General features: G+C 46.4%; 1 protein-coding gene across 5 annotated transcripts in view; it reads right to left on the reverse strand.

Moving 5' to 3' along the window:
• The window catches only part of tead1b (TEA domain family member 1b), a 53084-nt gene that overhangs the window by 20043 nt on the left and 8991 nt on the right, over positions 1-24050 (reverse strand). For all 5 annotated transcript variants that reach the window (XM_061244863.1, XM_061244861.1, XM_061244862.1 and 2 more), the window contains exon 3: positions 14627-14847. In XM_061244863.1, coding sequence (XP_061100847.1) covers positions 14627-14828 — 202 coding nt within the window. In that variant the 5' untranslated portion in view covers positions 14829-14847. The remainder of the gene's footprint in view (positions 1-14626; positions 14848-24050) is intronic.

Here is a 24050-nt window from a genome sequence, read left to right on the forward strand (position 1 = left end):
CATTATGAAGCAGACCTGCAGTGCATGCTGGATAATGGAGTTAAGTGAGCAGACCCGCGGTGACTACAGTGACCTCCTCGCCCTGCTCTATGTTCCCAACTCTCAGCGCTGCTCGATCTCCTCCCGCTGGGCCAGGCCTCCCATATAAGGAGTGGCCTATGAGCACGGGTGGCCCCCTCCCTCCGTTTCCCGGCAGCGGCACGTGGGCTGGACGGATGAGTCACAGAGCACGGATCACTACTGAGCATGTGCAGAGTGGCTTACGGTCCAGTCCCAGAGAGAGGAAGACGGGGAGGGACAGAGATCGGGTGAGTGATTGGGTGAGTGATTGGGTGAGTGACTGAATGAGTCAGTGAATGAGTCAGTTAGTGAGTCAGTCAGTCAGTGAATAGGTCTGAGAGCATGCCTCAATACCTTAAAAGAGTTGTGCTGCAACACAAAGCAGCAGGAACAGGGCTACATATTTATGACCTGGACACACAGATGATAAAAGACAGGCACAGAAAAGGGGCTCACCGGATTCTCAGTGACACTGAGACACAAATACAGTATGGTGCCCCACATCCCCTGCCTATGAAGAAGCCCAAAATGGCTCCACCCTTTTACTGTGGTGCCAGAATCCCCCCTCCCCCTCTCCAAACAAACAGTCTTTCCTCTCCCTGCTCTGGTGTGTGAGGGACAGCGCGGGGTTCTGCCTGGAGAGGAGGCAGAACAGTGCTGGTGTTCACGCAGAGCACCACTCTCCCAAATCTCCTCCTGGGAGAGGACGTGTTCTTCAGGGCCAAGGCTGGGGTACAGGAAGTGAGTGTGTGACCAGGGTTTGGGTATCATGAACCCAACTGACCCCACTCCCCCCACCTAGTGCAGTCCTGGGTTTATACAGCTGCTCGCTCTGTCACCCCTCCCCTCTCTGAGAGAGAGCTGCTGGAAAAATCCAGACTCTTTTAACCCAGCGTTTCCCTTGGCATAGTCCCACTGTTCCAATAAGGCTTCACTGGTCTGCCTGAAGTTTAATTAGTGCTACTGGTCAGAGTTTTATTCCCTAATTAGAGATCATTTCCTGCTCGTTTTATTAGCTCTTTCTCAGGGTTTCCCAAACCGCTGCAGCGAGGAATTTCTAATGACCATTTTAATATTCATTTAATAAAACAGTGCTAGACTCACTATGTTTCTATGAAAAACTGCCTTATAGCCACAATAAAAGTCTGATTGTTAAAACAAACTGCAGTTAAATTATCGCTCATGCCTCAAATGTTTTTTATGTCAAGGTAAGGATTTTTTTTATTTTTTTTAACCAAACCAAAAAGCCTGCAGGGGCTGGGGCTGCATCGGCGCTGATAGCAGCCCTGCTCCAGGGGGCTGTGGGCGGGGGTGTGACGGCCGTGTCCGATGGCCACTGAGAGCGCTCTCCCATGGGGTCTGACAGGAGTGGGAGCTGACCGATGGCCCCAGTGGCCACAGTGTCCTCACAACACCAACCTAGCCTTGTGACCCGCCCTGACCCCGCCCTGACCTGCGGTGACCCCCGGGGTGGGCGGTGCACCCCGCGAGGTGCAGTGAAGGATTCCCCCCCACCCCATTATCTGGGGCTCCCGTCTGAGAATAAAAGAGCCATTGAAGTCCATGCGTCTGTGCTACGTCATTACTCAAATCATACATAAAACAGGTATAAAAATGCAATTAATTCACCACCCTCAGGCATAATGAATTACCATCATCTCAAGTGCTATTTTTAATGTTAATATGATTCAGTCCAGAGAGCCCCGCTGACAGACACTATACAGTTCAGGTTACGGCGCATTAAATGTCTTAACTACCTTGGTTACATCCTTTGATTGCTAATAACACAACACTTAAGAGCAGCCTTTTGTCTATTTAAGGCTAAATGAAATAAATAATGAGCCTCTCTCTATTACGGCTAATTTCCTTTAGCGGCACTTTTGTATTTTTCTTTTAGAACAGAGAAAGGACCGCAGGCACATCTGGAGCTGCGGCTCTCGATGATGTCACGGCAAGGCGCTGGCAGACCAGTGATCCGCACACACGCAACTCTCTCTTCATGTGGCCGGACCGCTCGCTGCTTCCCTGCCCCACATTTAACGGCAGAGCTGGAAACCGCCTTTTAAAAGCTCCTGGTGCAGAATAACCCCGTCCTCCCTCAACACAAACATCCCTCATTAATTCTCATTACATTTAAATGTATGTGTCGTTCATCATGAAACCACAGCTCCAGTTTGGCTCGGGCTTGACTTTATTAAATCTATAAAAGCAGAAGACAGAAGTAGAATATGAATTCCTTTATTCGTTTAATATCTTACAGTTGCAATAATGCAGGCTGGTATCATCATTCACACACTTGGCCGTCCGATCAGTAAAAAGAGCAAAACCATGTTTGGGAAAAGTGCCCTTGTGGAAACAGGAAAATGACTAAACATTACCGTCAGTCAGCATTCCTTCACAACAGGATCAGCCACAGGACTCTCTCCAATGCCTACAATCAGCGACAGGACTTTCTAAAGCCTAGCTCTGGCCAGAGGACTCTGAAGGGTAGCTTTAGCCAGAGGACTCTGAAGGGTAGCTTTAGCCAGAGGACTCTGAAGGCTAGCTTTAGCCAGAGGACTCTGAAGGCTAGCTTTAGCCAGAGGACTCTGAAGGCTAGCTTTAGCCAGAGGACTCTGAAGGCTAGCTTTAGCCAGAGGACTCTGAAGGCTAGCTTTAGCCAGAGGACTCTGAAGGCTAGCTTTAGCCAGAGGACTCTGAAGGCTAGCTTTAGCCAGAGGACTCTGCAGGCTAGCTTTAGCCAGAGGACTCTGAAGGCTAGCTCTGGCCAGAGGACTCTGAAGCCTAGCTTTAGCCAGAGGACACTTCAAGGCTAGGAACAGCCACAGGAACAGCTATGAGACTCTCTCTTAGCCAGTACATGTGTGTGCGTATGTATGTATGTCACACACACACATTAAAGCACCGTTATGCACCGTTACATCAGCCCTAATCCTTTCCATTCCTTTTGCGTTCCCAGAATAGTGGGGCAGAGCTGGCTCTCCTGCCCTGTGTGATTGATGACTCAGGGGTCCCCGGATCACATTTGCATCACAAGGACAAAACCAACAATACGCACTTTTCATCACGCGGACCCTGGGTGGGGGTGACAGGAAGCCCTCCCCGAAACAAAGCCGTCCTGGGAAACGCAACTTTCCACGAGAAGGAAACACTTTCTACGGGCACAAAGCTTGTGACGTGTGGCTTGGAAGCTGTACAGGTAATCTACTGCTAGTCCAGAGCACATTTCACATTTTTCTCCACAAACAGGATAATACAAGATTGCAATGGATATAATGCTGAAAATGTTCTCCCAAAACTGTGTGAGCATGTTTTACCAACCCCTGCGCTGTCCCAAACTAAACCGGTTTATTACAAGCGCATTTCCTGCTGGCCCGCAGAACAAATAAGAAAGAAACAAAGAAGAAAAGAAAAAAAAACACGCTCGAACAAAAGGTCACACCCTTTATCCAGATGGCCGTTTGAACAATCGCACTGGAGTAGGAGTCAGGGGCTTAAGCTGATCAGATCTGCGGGCCAATTGCAGGTGTTTCCCTGAAAAGGTGTGGCTCGCCCCTCGCCCACCGCTCCCCTACCCCCAGGGGTGATGATTACGCTCAAACAGACATGGCCGCAGCTCCCTCTGTCACAGAAATCCTTTTAGAGAGACAGAAGAAAGCATCTGCTGATCCTCACATCGGACTGCAGCCGGCCAGCTGCCCATTGTAGAGGGCTTAGCTCCCCTGGCTGCTGGCTGTGGCCCCCCACGCTCCCAGGAAGACTTCAAGGCCAAAGTCACAGCCATCTGCTGCGGTTACGCTCACATGCTGCAGCGCCATAAGACGTGGCCCCACCCCCCTACCCCATCGGCCCAATGTGAAACATGCCCCTGTCACAGCACCTCAGGGAGGCCATTGCCTCGAGGACCGGGTCCTCTCGAGGCCTCCCCGCAAGGCCTGAGGAATGGCCAGAGAAGGCGGTGCCGTGTGCTGTGTGTTCAGACTCGTGGTTCTGGTCCTAATATCCCCCAGCCACTGCTTTAACAGCAGTGGCTCATTGTGGTCTGTGCTGAAGCCTGTGTTGCGTAAGCTCCATTGTTTCTGAGAGCGAAGGGAAATGTAATTGGCAGCTGTGAAGCCCCGCAACTTTAAACTGCAGCTCTGAGACACAGGCCACAATAACCGGGGCTCTCGCTTGGTAAACGGCAAAAAAAGGTTTGGACTGGAAGAAGCTCCGTGTGTACAGTAGGACACTCAACACGAGGCTAGCGTGCAGGCAGAACGCTGATGTTTTTCCCTTCGCCTGAATGACGAGTGATGAGCTGGTTGAAAGACACAAGCTTAAAGAGCAGAAATGACCCATGTTTCCTCTGAGCTTCAGTGTACATTGACTGATCAGACAGGCTAGAATTCACAGAAATTGGAAATCTGACTCACACTTGGGGGGAGGGGTGCCCTTAAGTGACCCGTCTTCTCACCTCCAGGAGAATGCAATACAAACAGACTTTCCTTTTGAAGCTGGTGTTTGTGCAAGCACCTTTTATGGCATGGAAAATTCCAGCTTTATCGTAAAAGGCAAAATGGCTAAAACAGGCCTCATCAGTCCATTAAATGTTTTATAAAAAGTCTTGTAATATTGACGCATATGATGTAAAACAAGTCCAAAATATGATCTTTCAAAACGAAGACTGATGTGCGACTGGCACTTGCTTAGATTACAGTGGATCACTGTAAGACCTTAAGGGCAAGCTCTGGACACAGAGGTTACGTCTGAATAGCTTTTATTTTACGAGGTGTGACACAGTATGCATTATGACGCATGTCCTCATCCTCATCATCCATAATTCAGCGTCTTGTTCACAAAACAAATGCAAACGCTTCGACATATGAATGTAAAAAAACCGGTGAGTGAACTAGGGCAAATGTCTCAGAAAAACACCCTGGGTGGAGTCTGTTAATGAGATTGTTGATCTACTAATGCCTTTTTATTGACTTCTAAAATTAATGGCTCAGTACAAACCTGTTTTATCATTTCAAATATGAAATTAAATCGATACTTAAACTTTTAACGATGGTACCCGGAAGAGGGATGCTTTTCGAGGTGAATCGAGTGATGTAATGTCTTGATAAAGTAGATTAATGACTGCAGTATATTCCAACCAAACAGACAACCTGAATTACACAACCCATCAGGTTTTTTGAATTGTGTATAATTGCAGTGGAAGAGGTAATAGGGCCTGTCAGCTTGCAGTTAGCTGTGTTCAGTCCCTTTCAGAGCAACTGGTTGAACACAAGCAAGGCCCAGGCTTTGGGCCTACTCCTTGCTAGGTACCACTGCTCACCAGGGACCTGTTAATACAGACTGAATCACTATCAATTAAAGGCAACAAACTATGTCATAAAGTCCATTACTGCCAGTCTACTGGTCATGATGTGTGCTAAAGAACAGAGGAGTGCAGGTCTGGCCTACTGGTCACAATGTGTGCTACAGAACAGAGGAGTGCAGGTCTGGCCTACTGGTCACAATGTGTGCTAAAGAACAGAGGACTGCAGGTCTGGCCTACTGGTCACAATGTGTGCTAAAGAACAGAGGAGTGCAGGTCTGGCCTACTGGTCACAATGTGTGCTAAAGAACAGAGGAGTGCAGGTCTGGCCTACTGGTCACAATGTGTGCTAAAGAACAGAGGAGTGCAGGTCTGGCCTACTGGTCACAATGTGTGCTAAAGAACAGAGGAGTGCAGGTCCGGCCTACTGATCACAATGTGTGCTAAAGAACAGAGGACCGCAGGTCTGGCCTACTGGTCACAATGTGTGCTAAAGAACAGAGGAGTGCAGGTCTGGCCTACTGGTCACAATGTGTGCTAAAGAACAGAGGAGTGCAGGTCCGGCCTACTGGTCACAATGTGTGCTAAAGAACAGAGGACCGCAGGTCCGGCCTACTGGTCACAATGTGTGGTAAAGAATGGAGGAGTGCAGGTCCGGCCTACTGGTCACAATGTGTGGTAAAGAACAGAGGAGTGCAGGTCCGGCCTACTGGTCACAATGTGTGGTAAAGAATGGAGGAGTGCAGGTCCGGCCTACTGGTCACAATGTGTGGTAAAGAATGGAGGAGTACAGGTCTGGGGGAGTGGGTGAGGTTATGTGCACTGCAGCCATAAATGGCCAGGGAGTCACATGGTGACTGGACTGATGGGGGTGGATGGGTGGATGAATTTGGCTGTTAGTGTGAATACCTGCACCCGCCCCAGGGGACTGCAGCCCAACAAGGACACAGGACGGAGCGCAGTGTTAGGAGACACCTCTCCAGATCCACAGACACAGACTCAGCTAAATCAATATTTTCAATCTCTCAGGATCAATCTGCCATCTGAAAATGGAGAGAACTTGTTAGTGCTGGCCTGTACGTGTAAATGAAAAGTCAAACTTCATGACCGTACATTGTTTTCCTTACAGACCATTCCATTTCTTCCTTCCGTTCCTTCTCTTCCTATTCTTTTACAGCCTCTCCCCCTTCACAAGTTAAGGATACGGTTACTTCTGTGTATTGCTGATACATTTTCCTACACATTTTTTGCACAATAACAGTGACACACAAGGTTGTGTGTCTATCGGGACTTTACGGAGAGCTTGGCCCCTTACGTTCTTGAATAGATTCCAATGAAATACAAATTCAACATGACGTGTGCAAATGTACACTCGTACTATTGTTGCAAAGAAGAGGTGGTCTCCCTATATGGTAAGTCCTTGAACTATACAGGAACTGCCTCTACTTGGTTATTCAAGCTTGAATAAAACCCTGACCTCTTATTACCCCATCACGTATTCACTTCTAAATCATGAAATTAAAAATGCCCATAACTTTCTATGAAAATTTCCAGTAGAATTTCAATACATCCACTGAATTGAAGCAGAATTGACTTCACGCTGCTCATAACCAAATGAGCACTCACAGATATCCCATTTTTTTTAACCTTTTTTTTTTAACTGCTGGCTTCAAAGTGATTGATTTCCATAACTTTATTCTACATATTGAAAGCACAACAAACAGACAGATGGTGAAATTTTGTTTGTGCTTGATGTTCTTCGCAGGATGCCGTTCCTGTTCCACGCCCGAGTCTGCGTGGCGTGCAGCACATTCCACACTGATGAAGACCCTCTGCGATGGTCATACATTCTGCTGACACGGCGCTAACGTGCTAATGCAAGCCACCACTCCTGAACAGATGCGGAGCTGCAGTTTAAGCTCATCCCGCTAGCACACTGTACCAGAGTGTGGATGTGTCCTGAGGTCTGCTCTTGAATCCAGACAGTTGAGTCCAGCAGCCCTGCAGGGCAGCACACAACTGGCCGTAGTGTCCCCCGGGGAGGGAGGGATTTCAGTTGGCGCTATGCCTGTGACTCATCAGAAAGAAGTAACTCTCTCAGGTCAATGGGAAACACAGTTCACCGGCACAAAGTGGACAGAAGGTTTTCTCCTCCAGCTCAATGTCAGCTGAAGAAAATAAAAAATAATAGCCAACATGATGCGTTGTCTGCATTCTTCTGAATGAAGAGGACGTGGCCGTGATTAGGCCATGGAACACAGCTGGACATTCCTAGTTGCCAGAAAATGGTTTTAAAAAGTGAAAAGCGGACAGAACACAGGAGCCACAGTCACTCAGGACAGGCTACAAGTGGTCTGAAAGATGAGTAGTACACACTTACAGGCTGATAACAGTGCAGTGATTTAAGTATTATTGGACTAGCTAGCCTAAATATGTGCTCATACTAAAAATAGCCATTTGCTCCAAAGTTTGCAATTACTTCCTATAAATGATTAGCCATAATGCCAAAATCAACCCATGAGTCATCATTTGGGAAAGATCAGCTTAAGCCTTAGCAATGGGAACTCTCCTGAATGACACATATTCAAGATTACCGGTAAGCCTATGAGTAAATATTTCAGCCAGCCAATCTCAGAGCAGATCAAAGCCAAGTGCTTCAAATAGGTAGCAACCTCAGTCATTTTTCACAAAATGATTATTTGCCTGTCTCCAATCTCTGCCAGAAGACTCTGCCACCTTGTAAAAAAAAGCAATGCCTCTGATTGGAAAAAGCCCAGCAAGGAGGTCAGCAACAGGAACAGAGCTTACAGTATTTCAGGCACAGTTCCACCTGGATGGAAGTGGAACCAAGTGGAAGTCAAGACCCCCACGCACGTAGCCACGTGCCAGCCAATGAAAAACATGTGGAAACATGTGCAGGTCCACATCCTACTCAGGAAGGGATGCGTGCAGCCTCAAACTGGCCTGCCAGCACGGCAAAGCGAGGGGAACACGGACACACCCAGCGCCGGCGGGGTCCAAGCAACGTCCGCTAAGCTCGCGCAGGTCAGCACACGCAGGAGCCAGTGGTGGTGAGCCATGGGCAACTGCTCCTGACACAACGCAATTAACACATTACCACCAGGAATCAGTCAGCAGACTGCTGTCGACACAGAGCTAATCAATGCACCAACTCCCCCGAGGCCGTACCAAGGCTGGCTCATAGTTGCTATGAGAGTATTTTCCTTTTTCCACAAAACGGCGCAGGGGCCCCAAAAAGAGATCATAAAAACAAAAAAACAGGTAAATGTACATTTTCCCCCATTTAAAGCCTTACTGTAGGACCCTGACAAAGACCAGAAAGACCAAAGGAAATATTGTCATAAGAGACAAATTACTGGGTATATAACGGTGTGTTTGGGATGGTGTCAGCTGTGGACACTGAGAAATAGCTCAAGAAATGACAGAAGAGTTAATTTTAGAACACCAGAACATCACCTAACACACCCAAAAATCCCACATTACCGCAGGTACACATGTTATTTTTCAGTCATACATAATTAATAAACTACCAAAAGCCTATTCAAGTAAATGTCAATGATCCCTTGCGTTCTCTCAGATATGACGGTCTGACACGGCCTTCGCGTACATTGAACACGAGGCTGAAGGCTGCCCTCATGGGTGAAGCTAGTCTTCCGTACACGCTGGCTGGCGCCAGGCAGAAGCAGGCTGTGGCCTGAAGGCCAGGTAAAGCCAGGCAAGGTTAGCTGAGGCCATGAGCCGGGATCACTTCCCTGGTATCCCAGCAGGCGAAGTGGTGCTTGGTTCCAGATTGGCAGGCTGGGAGATGCAGGCCGGCCTGGTAATGACTTGGCAGCCCCGCCCGGTGCGTCTGTACGGTGGATGGCTCTTCATCAAAGCACTCAAGACGATGATGGCTCATGCAGTTAAACAAAAACCTTCCAGTTTGTGCCAAAGACGTGTGTTATGAGGCTCACTCTAATCCTGTAGAACAGGGCTTCCTAAACCGGGGACCAGCAAGCAATGCAAAAATTTGTATTCAGCTTAAAAATATTCTATTTTCATAGACATAAATTACTTATCAATAAAAAGCAAAAAGGAATGAACAAAAGCATTTTCATCGATTGCTTTGGCCTTAAATTAGCCATCTAGCCATTCCTTGACCAAAAATAAATTAAAAAAGCATATCTGTACTAGAGGAGATTGAAAACAGATTATCCAAACAAACAGTTTCTGGCGGCAAGCGCAGTCGAACAGTGAAATGTTTCCCACGAGTACAAACTCGACGGCTCCAATACTTTGTGTTAATAAAAACTGTAAGGATGTAAAACAAATGTTGCCTTTCTTCAGTAACAGTGCAGACGTGCACGGATGTGTGCGAGGCTCCCCCGCTCCCCGAGACAGATGGCTGTTTCACACATCCTCATTATTACTGCCTGTTGGGCTTCTCGCCTGTGCATGAAAAACATATTGTGATATTTAGGCTGATTCACGATGGCAGACTAAAGCGGCTGCCTGACTGCTGTGGGAGTCTGTAATGCAGCACGGGAGGCAAAGGGTTTAAGCTGCAAACCGGCACCGACTGAGCCTACTGATTATCATTATTATTTCTATTTTCTAGGACCTTTCGTATGAAGATCACAATGTTTTACAATTAAAAAGGGGGGTAAACTCTTCTTTAGGAATGCACAGTATTGGTGTTAAGAGGGTAGTAATAGATTACAAAAATGTTAATGGCATCAGCGGATAAATTCAAATGATGGACGATGTGATGGGCCAATATAATGACAAAAACTGAAGTCTCGCTATAGCAAACCCCAGTGAAAAAGCTCACCTGCCAATACAGCACTGCTACCACAGCAAGCGCATAGAGTAGTCACGTTAGAGTTCAGCATTCGTGGATGCACAGCTGGACTCTCCGCGTGTGAGCTCCTTCCTCTATGTGTTCTCCAACAGGAACCCGATAATACTGGGGACAGTGACACTTCCTCCTGGCTGTCCACACCCTCCCCCCTCGCCCCCCCAGCTCTGTTTCCTGGGCAGCTGCTCCTCTGAGTCCCGGCACAGTGCCAGTTCCAGAGAGGCTCAGAGCACAAAAAAAACCTCCTCCAGGTAAACACAGCGAAGCTGCAAGTATTAGACACTGTTTTGAGCCGGGAGGCCGTTGCCATAGAGACGGTTGCTAATTAACTGCATTCAGCCGGGGCAATAAAGACGGAATCTCTCCCCGGTGAGCTGGGTGTAAGTGCCTTGTGGTAAAATACCTGCCTTAAGGAGGGACACAGATGGCCCTGCCACTTAAAAGCACAGGATGTGGAGCTCACTGGCATGGGAAAGCAGCACATACCCAGGACCCAGGGTATGATACGGGCACAGAGACCCCTGCCCTCCCCTGGCTAAAGGAACAGATACACCCAGTTCACCTGGTCACACCGTAGCTCGGTTCAGCCCATGAAACCTCTGCGCCAATCGTGACCAGCAGTGAGAATTAAATCACAGATTAGCACTCATAATGCACAGAACATGGGGGTGCTAAGTGGCTCATCCTGTTAAGCCTATTACGGTGCAGTGATGGGCCCCGGTCTGGTGTGCATGCGGCAGCACTGACAGTGGCCACCAGTCCTGCAGGGCGGAGCAGGACTGGGCGTAGTGTGACCCAGGGCATGTGAAGCTGGCAGTGCCTACTCTGGAGGAGAGGGGAGGAGAGGAGAGCATTCGCCCATCCGGGTTAGTCTCACACAGAGGAGAAAGATGTGCTTGACAGATTGCTCTTTGAATACAACTGGGCATTCCACAATAAGAGAAAATAAAATGTGACTGGAGCAAGGGTGTGTGGGGGGGGGGGGGGGGGGTGTTCCCATGGAGACAGGCTGCAGGACACACCTGTCTAAGGCAGTGATCTAAAACTCCAGGAAGATGCCTGCAGGTTTTTACTGCTTGGTTTTCATTCCGCAGACAATTTAGTTCTGGGAAACAAGATGTGTGGAATCTTTCACAAAATCAATCACATAAATTAAGCACTTCAGTGATAAAACAAACCAAAAACCAGGCACCGCAGCCCTCCAAGACTTCACCTGAAAGCTCTCTTCATGTTCCTATAAATGTAGGCATAGCAAAAGCTTACACACAGGGCTGCTGTAACAAAAAACAACTGGACTCAATATTCAATATATTAGTCCATAAAAATGTTAATGATACATTTATACATTTAAATGATTCACAAGAACTAAGCAGCCTCAATTAAAATGAGGTATACATAGTACATATGTTTCTGAGTGTGTCCTTCTTTCCCCACCGAAAGATAGAGATGTTTACATTTAACCCAAACACAGCGAACAGCTCTCGGCACACAAATCCCAGCAAACAGCTCACAGAACACGAATCGCAGAACACAAATCACAGCACAAGAATCGCAGAACACGAATCACAGCACAAGAATCGCAGAACACGAATCACAGCACAAGAATCGCAGAACACGAATCACAGCACAAGAATCGCAGAACACGAATCGCAGCACAAGAATCGCAGAACACGAATCGCAGCACAAGAATCGCAGAACACGAATCGCAGAACACGAATCGCAGAACACGAATCGCAGCACAAGAATCGCAGAACACGAATCGCAGCACAAGAATCGCAGAACACGAATCGCAGCACAAGAATCGCTGAACACGAATCGCAGAACACGAATCGCAGAACACGAATCCCAGCATACAGCTCACAGCAGGCGAATCGCAGAACACAAATCACTGCTGTACTGTCGTTTAAAATATCTGATTTTAATACCATTATATCAGTGGAAAAACTCTGTGAAAGAGGGAGAGAGTGGCCTGGTCTTTCACAGAGCCTTCTCCACAATCACAATCCTGCCCACATCTCCTATCTCGCCTGTCTTCCTGGAGCCCTCTGTGGCCCGCTCCCAGCCACAAAGGAAACGGCACTAAACCAGCTGACCTCAGTGCACCAGCACCCTATGACTGACCAACGTCACAGGAGCAATTCAGAAAAAGCAGGCACTCGCCAAAGCAAAACAGAACTTAAGACAAACACTCAGCACACTCTTCAGCAGTAATTAGATGCATCTCCACGGAGGTGAAATGCAGGTTTTAGGTGAGAGTCACTGGCCGAACACATGCACCTGGAGAGACTGACCGGCCTTTTCCCCTCCAATCATAAAGCAACAGTAACTATCTGTTGTGTGGAAACAGTACTTTGGGGCCAATTCCTTCCATTAAAGCTATAATTACAGAATCATGCATACAGATGAGTCAACTCAACAAGAATGCAATCTTCCTTTAATTTAATCTTAACTTCTTATTAAATTCACTTTAAATAAATTAAATTAAATACAAATTCATTTTACTCATTCAGTTTTTCACCATCAATTCAATTCAGAAGATGAGTAATGAGGAAAAGACGGTGGATTGCTGGGGCTCAAAGGAAAAGTGCATAAAATGGCAGGCGCATTTTAAAACTTAACCTTGGGTTTGCAATTAAGGCTTCCAGCCTTGCAGCATATTTAAAAAATTCATAACCCAAAGCATGGGAGTTCTCCAGCTTGCTAAGTAAATCCCAGCATATTCCAGCACTTCAAATGTGTTCCATATTTTTTTGGATGCAATTTCTAACCCAGATTTTTATAGTTTTCTCTGAATTTGGAATGTCCTGGTTGTACATGCACTGCAAAACCAAAAAAAGTAACTCTCAACAAGTATTTTAGTCTTATACTGAGACTTAAAATTCTATTTCTTTTGAGGTACGACACATTTCAAGATTTACAAATGAGGTTAAAAAATGTAAGTTGAACCAAACAGTAACTAACTAATATGTTCTACTCAAAAGAAAAAAATAGAATGTTAAGTCTTATTACAAGACTAAAATGCTTGTTAAGCAGTCCACCTCATCACAATACTTGGAAGTCCTCCGTCAGTTCTGGAGAGTGTAGACTTTTCATGTGTTTGACAGCTATTGACTCCATAATGGAAACAGATCCCAGTGGGTGATGTAGTGGAGATGATGACCATTTAAACACGCAGAGCAGCCTGAGAGCAGAGCAGAGCAGAGCAGAGCAGAGCAGAACAGCCTGAGAGCAGAGCAGAACAGCCTGAGAGCAGAACAGCCTGAGAGCAGAGCAGCCTGAGAGCAGAGCAGCCTGAGAGCAGAGCAGCCTGAGAGCAGAGCAGCCTGAGCGGGGAGCAGTCTGAGAGCAGAGCAGAACAGCCTGAGCACAGAGCAGCCTGAGAGCAGAGCAGAGCAGAGCAGCCTGAGCACAGAGCAGCCTGAGAGCAGAGCAGAGCAGAGCAGCCTGAGCACAGAGCAGCCTGAGAGCAGAGCAGAGCAGCCTGAGTGTGGAGCAGTCTGAGAGCAGAGCAGAGCAGAGCAGCCTGAGAGCAGAGCAGAGCAGCCTGAGTGTGGAGCAGTCTGAGAGCAGAGCAGCCTGAGCGTGGAGCAGTCTGAGAGCAGAGCAGAGCAGCCTGAGCGTGGAGCAGTCTGAGAGCAGAGCGTCTCCTGCGTGTGGATCCCAGAGGGAGCCGCTGCGTCTCCCCCCGCAGACCGCCCATCACCGCGCTCAGACTGGACCCCGCCAGCAGCAGAGGGTTTCGCTGCCGGTTCGGATTGGCCGGCAGCGTCAGGTGACAGCTGCGACCACCCCTCCCCCGGGACTCTCTCTGCTCGGGTTCGACAGTGACAGGCTGAGAAACTCAGAAAATATTCCCTCTTTCCATGACATCACCCAGCCAGGAATGGGGGAGGGGCACAGCTGGTGGCAGCCACAGTACCATCTGCTCCTGGCTCACACTTCCTGCTGTTCTGCTGCCCCAGAGCAGGGCAGTTAATGTGGGCCTGTCCCAGCCTCTCACCCAATGTTCTGCTGCCCCAGAGCAGGGCAGCTAATGAGGGTCAGTAATCCAGTCCCTGCATCACACCCACCAGTTCCCCATTCTCAATTTCTCCCACACTTACAACTGCTCTTCACCCCTTCATTTTCACCCTTCCCTCAACCTCGAGCTACCTCAGTCTTAAATTCTTACAATTTCAATCCCACAGGAGACGTTCCCCAGAACAAAAGTAAACAACAACAGAAATAATATTTCCTCACCCCTGTAAATAAGCATGCGACTCCATCTTGCAATATGACGCAACCGCAGAGCAGAGCCCGCCACGATGGCATTCACTTGGGGACCGGAGGAGCATGGAAATTCCCCAGCACTCCCAAACGGCTGGAGCGAGTCTACGCGGGGCGCGGAGGGGAGGGGCACTCACCGTACATCTTGCCCTCGTCGGACAGGATGATCTTGCGGCGGCCGCAGGGCGGGTAGATGGCCAGCGCCTCCTGGAAGCTCTGCTCGATGTCGGGGCTCCACACGCCCTCGGCGTCGTTGTCCAGGGGCTTGTCGGCCGAGTCGCTCAGCCTCTCGATGTCTTCGGCAGGGCTCTCGCTGCCGCTCCAGCTGTTGGGATCCATGGCCTCGGCCCACAGCCCGCTGGGGAGGGAAACGCACGCCTTCAGAGGACGCCTTTTACACTCATTCACTCGCGATCCCATGGAAATAACCATTTGTGCGAATTCGTAATAGTCACGCAATTAATGCACGTTGTTCATAATTTTATTAGGGCTTTGACACTTGTGAAAAGCAGGATCAGCAGGAGGAAGTATGATACAAAAAATGTTTCTGCGGTCTGATCAACATTTATTTTTGCCACACGGGACACTAAAATTGCTTTTAATTTTCTCATGTTGAGCAAGCTCGCTGGAGCATGACATCCTGTTTTTTAATTTTCATTCAAATGAAGCGCTTTCTCTTTCAATTTCGCAATGCTGCCAATGGCTGCATAAACGCTATGACCAATAAACACAAATGACACCCAAAGACAAAAGCTCAAAGAAACAGGAGCAATTATTTTGTTGTGGTTCAACTCTGGGTCATCGTCAATCTGTATTTATTGAACGCAGTGTATTTTGGCAGTTTTCTGTGTAAAACATGCAAAATCCTACATTAATCCCACACGGCAGGCTAGCCAGACTGGAGCTCTGCATCCAGCCCTGGAGCCTACCGTTTTCTTCCTTTCGCCATTACTCTGACGTCATAAAACAACTTCGGGCAGAATTATAACCAGCCATGGTTATAATGGCAGTAAATCACAATATCCACCAACAATATGAATAATACCGCAGTCCAATCTCTTTTTAATAAAAATACATTCCAATAAAACTGGTAACAGAAGAATTTAAGACATCAACTTGACATTTAAATACAAATGAACTCAATAAACAGGCCTGCCAGGAATATTAACATAAAGGGAGCTGAGGGCTGAGGATTCAGGGGAGAATACCCTTAAATCATTAATCCCAAACAGCTGCGAACAACAGAAACAGTGTCATGCCGCCCCTATAAAAACCCTTATCAATGCATCTGCCCTGCTCCAGTATACAGGGCTGTGAAAAAGTCTCTTAAATCTGGAGGGAATTCAGTCCGAGCATTGGTCAACAAGCGTTTATAGAGCCCAGTGAAAGCAAGCTCCCACTCCAAAAACACCCACAGCAAGCCGGTATCACTTCAAAGATCGAACAAAATAAAGCGAGAATCCCTTCAATGAGAGAAAAATATACACCTTTTAATCCCCCACCCCAAAGGGTTACAGTGACTCACTGCCACCAGGCTTCCTCCAGTTTCATGTCATTACATTCCCACTCCCAGCGTAAACATTCTGCCCCAATTCAAGCTCTGATAAAAACATATTCAACCTCATCAAATTACTCCGATCGGGCACAAGTCACAGGAAACCACATTACAAGCCTGGAAAAAGCACCAAAACTTCACAAAAACTACCAACATTTGACCAAGAAAGGGTCGGTCTCTCTCTCTCTCGCTCACACACACACACACACACACACACACACACACACACACACACTTTCTCTCAGGGCAGGGTCCTATTCATGAGGCTGACCTGTTGTAAAGTGGGCTCAGCAGCGTGCGTTTCTTCTGGAAGAGGGGGAGGGGGAGGGGAGAAAAGGGAAAAAGAAAAGACAACTCCCAGAGAGGGAAGGGAGCTCATGCTGAATTCAGATGAATGCTGATGCTGCAGAAGTCACTCACGGACCGATGAGAGCGAAAGAAAATGTCCATTCTGACCACTAAACGATTCCCTTCCCTCTTTCCCTCCCTCCCTCCAAACTGAATAATGAACCGCACCACTAATCACTTCCAGCATTGCCTTGGCCTTGTGTATAATGCGCTCGCTCGGCTTGGTTCTGCCTTTTAAACATTTTTTTTCTCCACTTCGGTAACTCAAACCATTTGAAGCTCAGGGGTTAAGGGGCATGTTTGTGGAGCTTCACTTAGATAAACACGTTTACTTCAGCAAAGTCCTTTCAAATTCTTCTCAGGGGAGTAGGGTGGGGGGTGGAGGGGGGTTTCTTTCTTTTCTTTTTTTTTCAGAATGCACAGGCCAGTACATTTCCTGGGTTCATTACTTTGCTGTAAGAGCTAATGTGGGACTCTGGGCACGTCTGCTTTGGCTGTGAGCAGATGGTAGGACGGCCCAGGACAATGATGACACTGGAGAGGGCTTTGGTGAGCGGCGGCCTGTTTCCCGGCGGAGGGCCCACACAGCTGACGCAGCAGTCCACTTCCACAGGTGCTTTCCAAAACACGGCCGGCCAGGAAACCAAGCCTCTTATATGGAACGCGCCGTTAATTATTAAGTTCCTGTCCGAGAGCTTCAGGCAGGCTGATGGTTTGGCCATGAGCGAGATTTATCAATGTGTTTCTGTTACCTCTGTGGCCGGCCATCTCACATGATCCTACTCTATATGAAGTGTTGTTGTGACGGTTTTCTGTAAAAAGCCTTACACAAATAAACTTTAAACGTATAAATAGACTTTACTTCACTTTCAATTGAAAGTTAAAGCATGAACATGTTTTACAATGTTAGCCAGGTTTCATGATTTAACTTTAAAAAATGGAGAGTCCCTTTTCCCATTGGCAAAGGGGCTGAGGTAAAGAAAAGCATTGTTGGAGTTTTTATTCATTTTAGCTCCATATGGTCCCCTCAGTGGAAGGAATCTCAAAGAAACAGTGGTCCATGCTCCATTACAGCAGTGGGGAATTACAATTCCTATTATACTATACTACATTACATTACATTATTGGCATTTGGCAGACCCTCTTATCCAGAGCGACGTACAACAAAGTGCATACCCATAACCAGGGATAAGTTCGCTGAAAGACCCTAGAGGGAAGTACAATTTCAACTATTATATACTATTAACCTTTCCTTCTAAAAGCACCAACTAGAGGTCTCGCTGAGGAAGAAAAGAGTACCATTCTTGTAAAATATCATAAAAAATCTCATTAAAATGAAGAGTTCTACATGACCAGAGCCAGAAGAACAACACAACTTGAGAATGTGCAGGTGGTTCTGAGCCAACTCGAAGAGGCCCAGCTCATTCACACCTCCCAGGTAATGACACCGTGAGTCACGGTCAGCCAGCGATGCCCCAGTGGAAGCTGCAATTTATTAACCCAAACGTATGTTACAGCACCGGAAAAATCAATAGCTGACAAACTACTTAATCCCCGTGCAAGGCTGAAGTCACTCTGGGGTCATTTTTCGGTAGCATAAATCACTTAAACAATTTACCTCTGCCACTGTTTAATGCCCAACATCGCTCAGGGGAGCACTTCCTTAAATCCAGATCAATGGAGCCTTAAAAGTCCATCGTGACAATGATCATTTCCTTATAAATGAGTCTGCCCGTAGAGATGAAATTCCATTAAGATGTCATGCCAGGGCATGAGGACTCAGTCTCTGTGCTGTCAATTAATCCTAACATTCAACTTTCCTTTCTTCTTCCAGAACAACCATTTCCTCAGTATCTCCCGGTACGGACTGAGGGTGCTAATATGCTGGAGATTTTGAATCTGCAGAGGGGATCATGTGATCAAGGGAAGACTTAGTTCCACCAATTTTCATAACAAATGAAGGTGTACTGCTGTACTACAGTGGTTAAATACACAAATATGAATAAAAAACATCAAATGAAGAGAGGAGGTTAAATCAACATGCCACCCTGTTGTTGGTGGTTCTGGTTTGAGGCCGATTACAGATATCTGGCTCTGATATTAATGGCAATGTTTGTTTGAGCTAAACAGCGGAAAATGGCAAAATATTCAAACCAACAAGTGAACTGTTGTTAGTTGATTATATAGGGACCGTATTTTCATGAGGGTCTGTTAAAGCTATTTACAGGTAAACACTGAATTGTAACACCTCCCATCTAAACTGGGAGACAAACAGAACACAAGTTTGCACAAACTACTTGACTCTTATGTGAGAAAGGCAATTCTCCCCAATTAAGTCAAGAGAGGAAAAACAAAGACTATGTGTTCTCAGGGTTGCGTGTGTGTGTGTGTTTGTGTGAGTGTGTGTGTGTGCGCGCATGTGTGTGTGTGTGTGTGTGTGTGTGTATGAAATAGGTCTGCAATACCTCCACCGCCGTGACGGTTGCTATGCAGCCGTGGCTCCGTGAGGGGAGCCAAAATGTTGTGATTGGAGCAATATGGCCCCAGATGATACTGGAGTGGGCCTGCTAGACCAGGCCTAAGTGACAGATGGGGGAGGGAGATTAGGCATGCAGCAGGGCAGTGTGACCACACTTAGCGCACACTTCATGCTCTGGGCGCCCACAGCCCTCCAAACACACATTAGCCCGCGCTCATCTCCATCTCCATCTCACACTCTCTTTCCCCCTTCCTCAGAACCAGCTGCCGGGGAGCGCCACGGTGCCAGCGCGCCTCGCCGTGTGGAAGCATCCGGAAGGTGGGATTGCTGTGATTAATGGGAATGCTGTGGCGTCCTGTTCGGCGAGCACACGCAGCAGAGAGCAGCTCGAGGGGAGCAGAGTGGTGCAGAGTGCGGGGAACACGGCACGCTGGCCGTTTCTCAGAATCCTATCTCCATAATCAGGAATGTAACAGCCTCTCCTGTCGTATTAGCCACCGTAATGGATGCTGATTTAGCTGAATTAGCTGATTTTCAGAATTCTTGTGTGCCACTAAGGACAATACAACCCTTTAAGTCCCAAATCTATTGCTGACACAACTTGGAATGGGCATTTTAGGGAACAAGCATCAAACTCTAAAGTCCATAAACCATATACAAGAAGATTGTAGATTTTGCACCTTGTCTAAAGCTATTTTTGCTTAGTGGTTGGACATTAAGACCTTCAGCAGCTTTTGGCTTCAACAGAAGAATTACAGGGAAAAGCCAACCGACACAAATGAAAAGAAGAGAAGAATAAACATGAGGAAGTTAAAGAAGTTACTTAATGAAGCAAAGTCATAAGAATCAACATTAATTGCTATTTAACAAGTCACAATAATAAAATATTCAATATTCATTCAAAATTCAAAATGTTCATTACACTAGGCTCATCAGTGAAATGGGGGCATGTTATTACAGAGAAACCTTTAATAGCTCAACTAAAACATCACTATAACCTAGAATTTCCATTAGGTCATTTAAGAACACTTAACCCCAAACAAATGACAAATACCCAAGTCTTATCAGAATGTGTTCTCACAACCTCAGAGATTCAGGCTAACATCTGTGGAAAAATTTCAAACAAAGGTCCATGGCCAGATTTTGTGAAAGGTTACAGAATGTAGGCTTGAACTTTGTAAGACAGAAAGGCCTTACATAATCAGCTTTAAACGCAACTATTTAAACACGGTTGAATCCTTTTATCACCTTGAACACTGAATGCCTACGTCTACATTTCTGAGCCCAGCTTTCTTTCTAAAGGAAAAGGTCCTGACATTCCTTCAGGTGTGACGATTCAAAGATTGATGAAGTATATTTAAATACAGGACCCTTTAACCGTTATTTTGCCACATCTCCTTCTATACAGCACAGACGGATTGTGCATCGCTGCACTGCTGTTGGCTTATGTATAAGAAAATGTATCAAGTACACAATTAAATGCATGAATGGAGACCTATGGGCGTTTGGTTTATAGCCTACAGACATGACCATGAACCCTTCTAGAGTTATAAAAATAAGTTATGAATAATGGATACGAAGACAAAGAACCATGCATAGAATACAGAAAGAACATATTATACAGAATATGCTGAACTGGAAGCTTTTTATAAGACCTTTTTGAAGACCGCCATAGTCAGGAATGGTTCACTGCTCCTATGAACTGATCCATGAGCTGGAAGCCCTTCAGCTGAAGACTCCTGAGCACTCCTGTGCCCACGTATCACAGTTTATTCGAGAGTCACTGCAGTGTGGTTCAATGACTAGTTCTCTAATGAAAGCCGGATTACTGCATTTACTGCCTCCGTGTTCATGTGTGCCTTATGGATACACACCAACCAAATAAACCCATGAAATTATTGTTTATCCTCAACATCCTTCTGCAAGATTTGACCTAAGAAAAGGTACATGGTATATATATATGTCCACCTTGTACCATGTCTGAAGATGACATATAGAATTGAAGGGGGTAAGGAGGGAGTAGACAGGAAGTCTGTGGTTCAGAGCAGGACCGTCATCCTCAGACCGCCAGAGGTAGCAACATTTTTTCTTCAACACTCCGAACATGGAAAAGAGGGGAATCTGGCAGGATGGATTCATCTTTCCAGAGGAAGAAAAAGACAAACATCCCTCTTTGTCTCTCCCAGAAAGGCTGGAAGTGATTACAAATACTCCCCGCTTTTCAGCTCCTTTATATTAATGACATAAAATACTCGCAAGACTCTGATATATTAGTCTGTCATCACGGCAGAGAATTCAATTAACAATGACCTATAAAAAAGGCTGTTGCCGTTCAGAGCTGATCTGCAACACACACTTTGCATGTGAATGGCACATGCCAGAGAGAGAGACTCTTCCCCTCAAACTGCTTCACGTTCCTCACTTCCTGCTTTGTCATTGTTAATTTAATCTATTCATAAATGCAAAACTCCATGAGGATTTCTATCTGCGGTGTACACAATGCTCGTTAACTTCACGCTCAATGCCCTTAATTACTTCTGCTTTAAAAGGAGGGGCTGGACTGACACAGATTCACACCTGGCTCAATGCACCTGTGCTCTAATAGGAGGGCTGAACAGTGAGAGAGCTGGGGCATTCAGAAGGAGACCTAAGGAGTCCATTTCACTGGAATTACTCCTCTAGACATGGTGGACCTAGGCTGCGTCTCTCACAGTGCAGCCGCGGGGCACATCTAGGGCGAGACATTGCTTCAGAAGACATGGCTCGCCATGCAATTAATGCCACAGTCAAGGCTCTGACCTGATCCAAGCTACAGGGCCCCAGCATTCGTGTTCATGGCAACAGGCTATATTCTGATTCATTCATTTACTGCATGTACTCGCATGAAAAAATGGTACCCCCCAGAAAAACAAACTTACAGAAGCTTCAACACAGTGAAAGTGGGAGCTTTTTTCCTCATTGAAACGATTTTGTTTTTGAATGGATACAGATCATTGTAGCTGTGGCTGGTGCGCTTAGAAACACAATGGAGCCAGGTCACAACACTGGACAAATCCTCTTTCAAATGTTAGGACAATATCATTAAAAAGGAGCATTCTGCATTGTTTTTTCTAATCTATGTCTAGGCAGTTTTCCAAAAAGGACATCTGGAGACTCCAAAAGGACACATGGAAACTAAATGATATCATGGGTCTCCTGAAGTGTAAAATACTGCATTTTGCTTGCTAAACTATACAACTCTTTATCATGTGTCACCCTCCCCTACCGCTCTGTCCCAAACTCCTCCTCCTAGCAGCTATCCTCAGACAGCAACAGGTCGAGGAGATCATAAAAAATAAGTACAATAATCACAATAATACCATCTTTACTAATATTTTCATTGAGGTCCATTAATTGAAGTTTTTATCAAATATCCAACCCCCATCAACAAGTCAACACATTCCAAAACTGAACATGATATTTATTATTGAAAAGTAGGCTGGCTCCTTATTTAGAGTACTGAATAATAAAATGTTTTGAGAATGTGTTTAGATGCTCACCAATATAAAATGGGGTCACGTCACTGAAAATGCCCTGTATTGCGAGTTTTAACGCTTTCAAACGGTATATCCCGTTACCATAGTGATTGAAAATTGTACCCTGAAAAAATTTATGAATGCAAAAAAAAAAAAACCTCACAGGCCCAGACTTGACTTAAGGGGTTAACTGCCAAATCCAGCCTGACGTTTGGCAAACAGGGCCAGCACAGCATCGCAGAGGTGGGAACGCCTTCCGTGCCTTTACTGCCTCTCCATCCATCAAAAGCCCAATCCGCAAAACACTCAGGGGAGACGGGGGGGCACAGGCAGCCTTAGCACTGGCAGACGCATTACAAGGACGGCACACGTTTGTGCCCGACGGGAACCCGGCTCCTTAAATTAAGAGAAAAATTTCACCTGTCTGTCAGCGGCGGGGCAATGAAAGAGCAGATAAACTGAATAAAATGCGCGGAGTCTTTTGAGCCGCCATCACAGAATGTGCCATAATCATTTTGTGAATGGCTTTTGCAAAGCCATAATGAGGCAGAGCAGTTCTGTCCTGGCTGCCGGGCGCAGTGATTAGGGTATAATCACAAAACACAATGCACAAGGTACGCTTCACACGGGCAGCCCTCGTCTGCCCGCCCTTATTTTCGGTCGGCCTGGAAGCATTTCAACATGTCATTCTTTGTACAATAATTATGCAATTAGGCATATTTGCAACTATACAATATTTCATTTGAAATTTTGTCATTAGAGAAAGCCAAAGGAAAAAATATGTGAAGCTACTAATTATTGAAGTTGATGTGCAGAACTCATTTTTCAATAAGATATGGACTTGGTGGAGTCTCAAACCTGCTCATATTTCTGCTGAACTGATATTTACACACATATGCACTGTGCTTCTTAACACCAAGGATAAATTAGGAATAAAAACGCTAAAAATGCTGAAAAGAAAACCCAAAGGACTGGAGGATTCCAGCCGATACCGTGTCTGCAGTGGCTTGGTGCCATAATTCACAGTTCCACTGGTGAAAAATCGGGTCTGGGGTTTTCTTAGTATTCAATGAATAAATAAGTGGATTGGGTGCTGTAGAATGGAAGGGTGTTGCCAACACCAACTGCAGCATCCAGTGCCTCTTTAAACTAGAGTGAATAGGCACAAGCGCAACTCTCCGATCTGCTCAATTTCTATGATTTCTATGACCTGCCAGGCACTTTCCCTTGAAATGTTCTGAAAGTGCAGGGAGGTCTCATGGCATCTGGGTTCTGAGATTGCAGGGAGGTCTCATGGCCTCTGGGTTAAGAGTGCAGGGCAGTCTCATGGCATCTGGGTTGAGAGTGCAAGGCAGTCTCATGGCATCTGGGTTCTGAAATTGCAGGGCAGCCATAAGACTGAAAATATGCTGAGCTGGGTGAGCACACAGTGGCCATCAATATGGCTTTGAATGCCACAAGGTGCACCTTGTCCAGCAAGTGGGAACAAAAAACTCAAACAGAACTATTGAACTAATTAAGCTCATGACAGGCCCAGCTGAAAACCAGATGCTGCCTTTCGAGGTACATTACTCCCCAAACCAAACTGCTAATTGAACAAATATTGTGTCAACAGGATGGCAGTGTTTTCCTCTTCAGACTCCCATTTCCAGGCTTTGGCAAAA

This window comes from Conger conger, chromosome 6, assembly GCF_963514075.1.
Source record: "Conger conger chromosome 6, fConCon1.1, whole genome shotgun sequence".
Taxonomy (NCBI): Eukaryota; Metazoa; Chordata; class Actinopteri; order Anguilliformes; family Congridae; genus Conger; species Conger conger.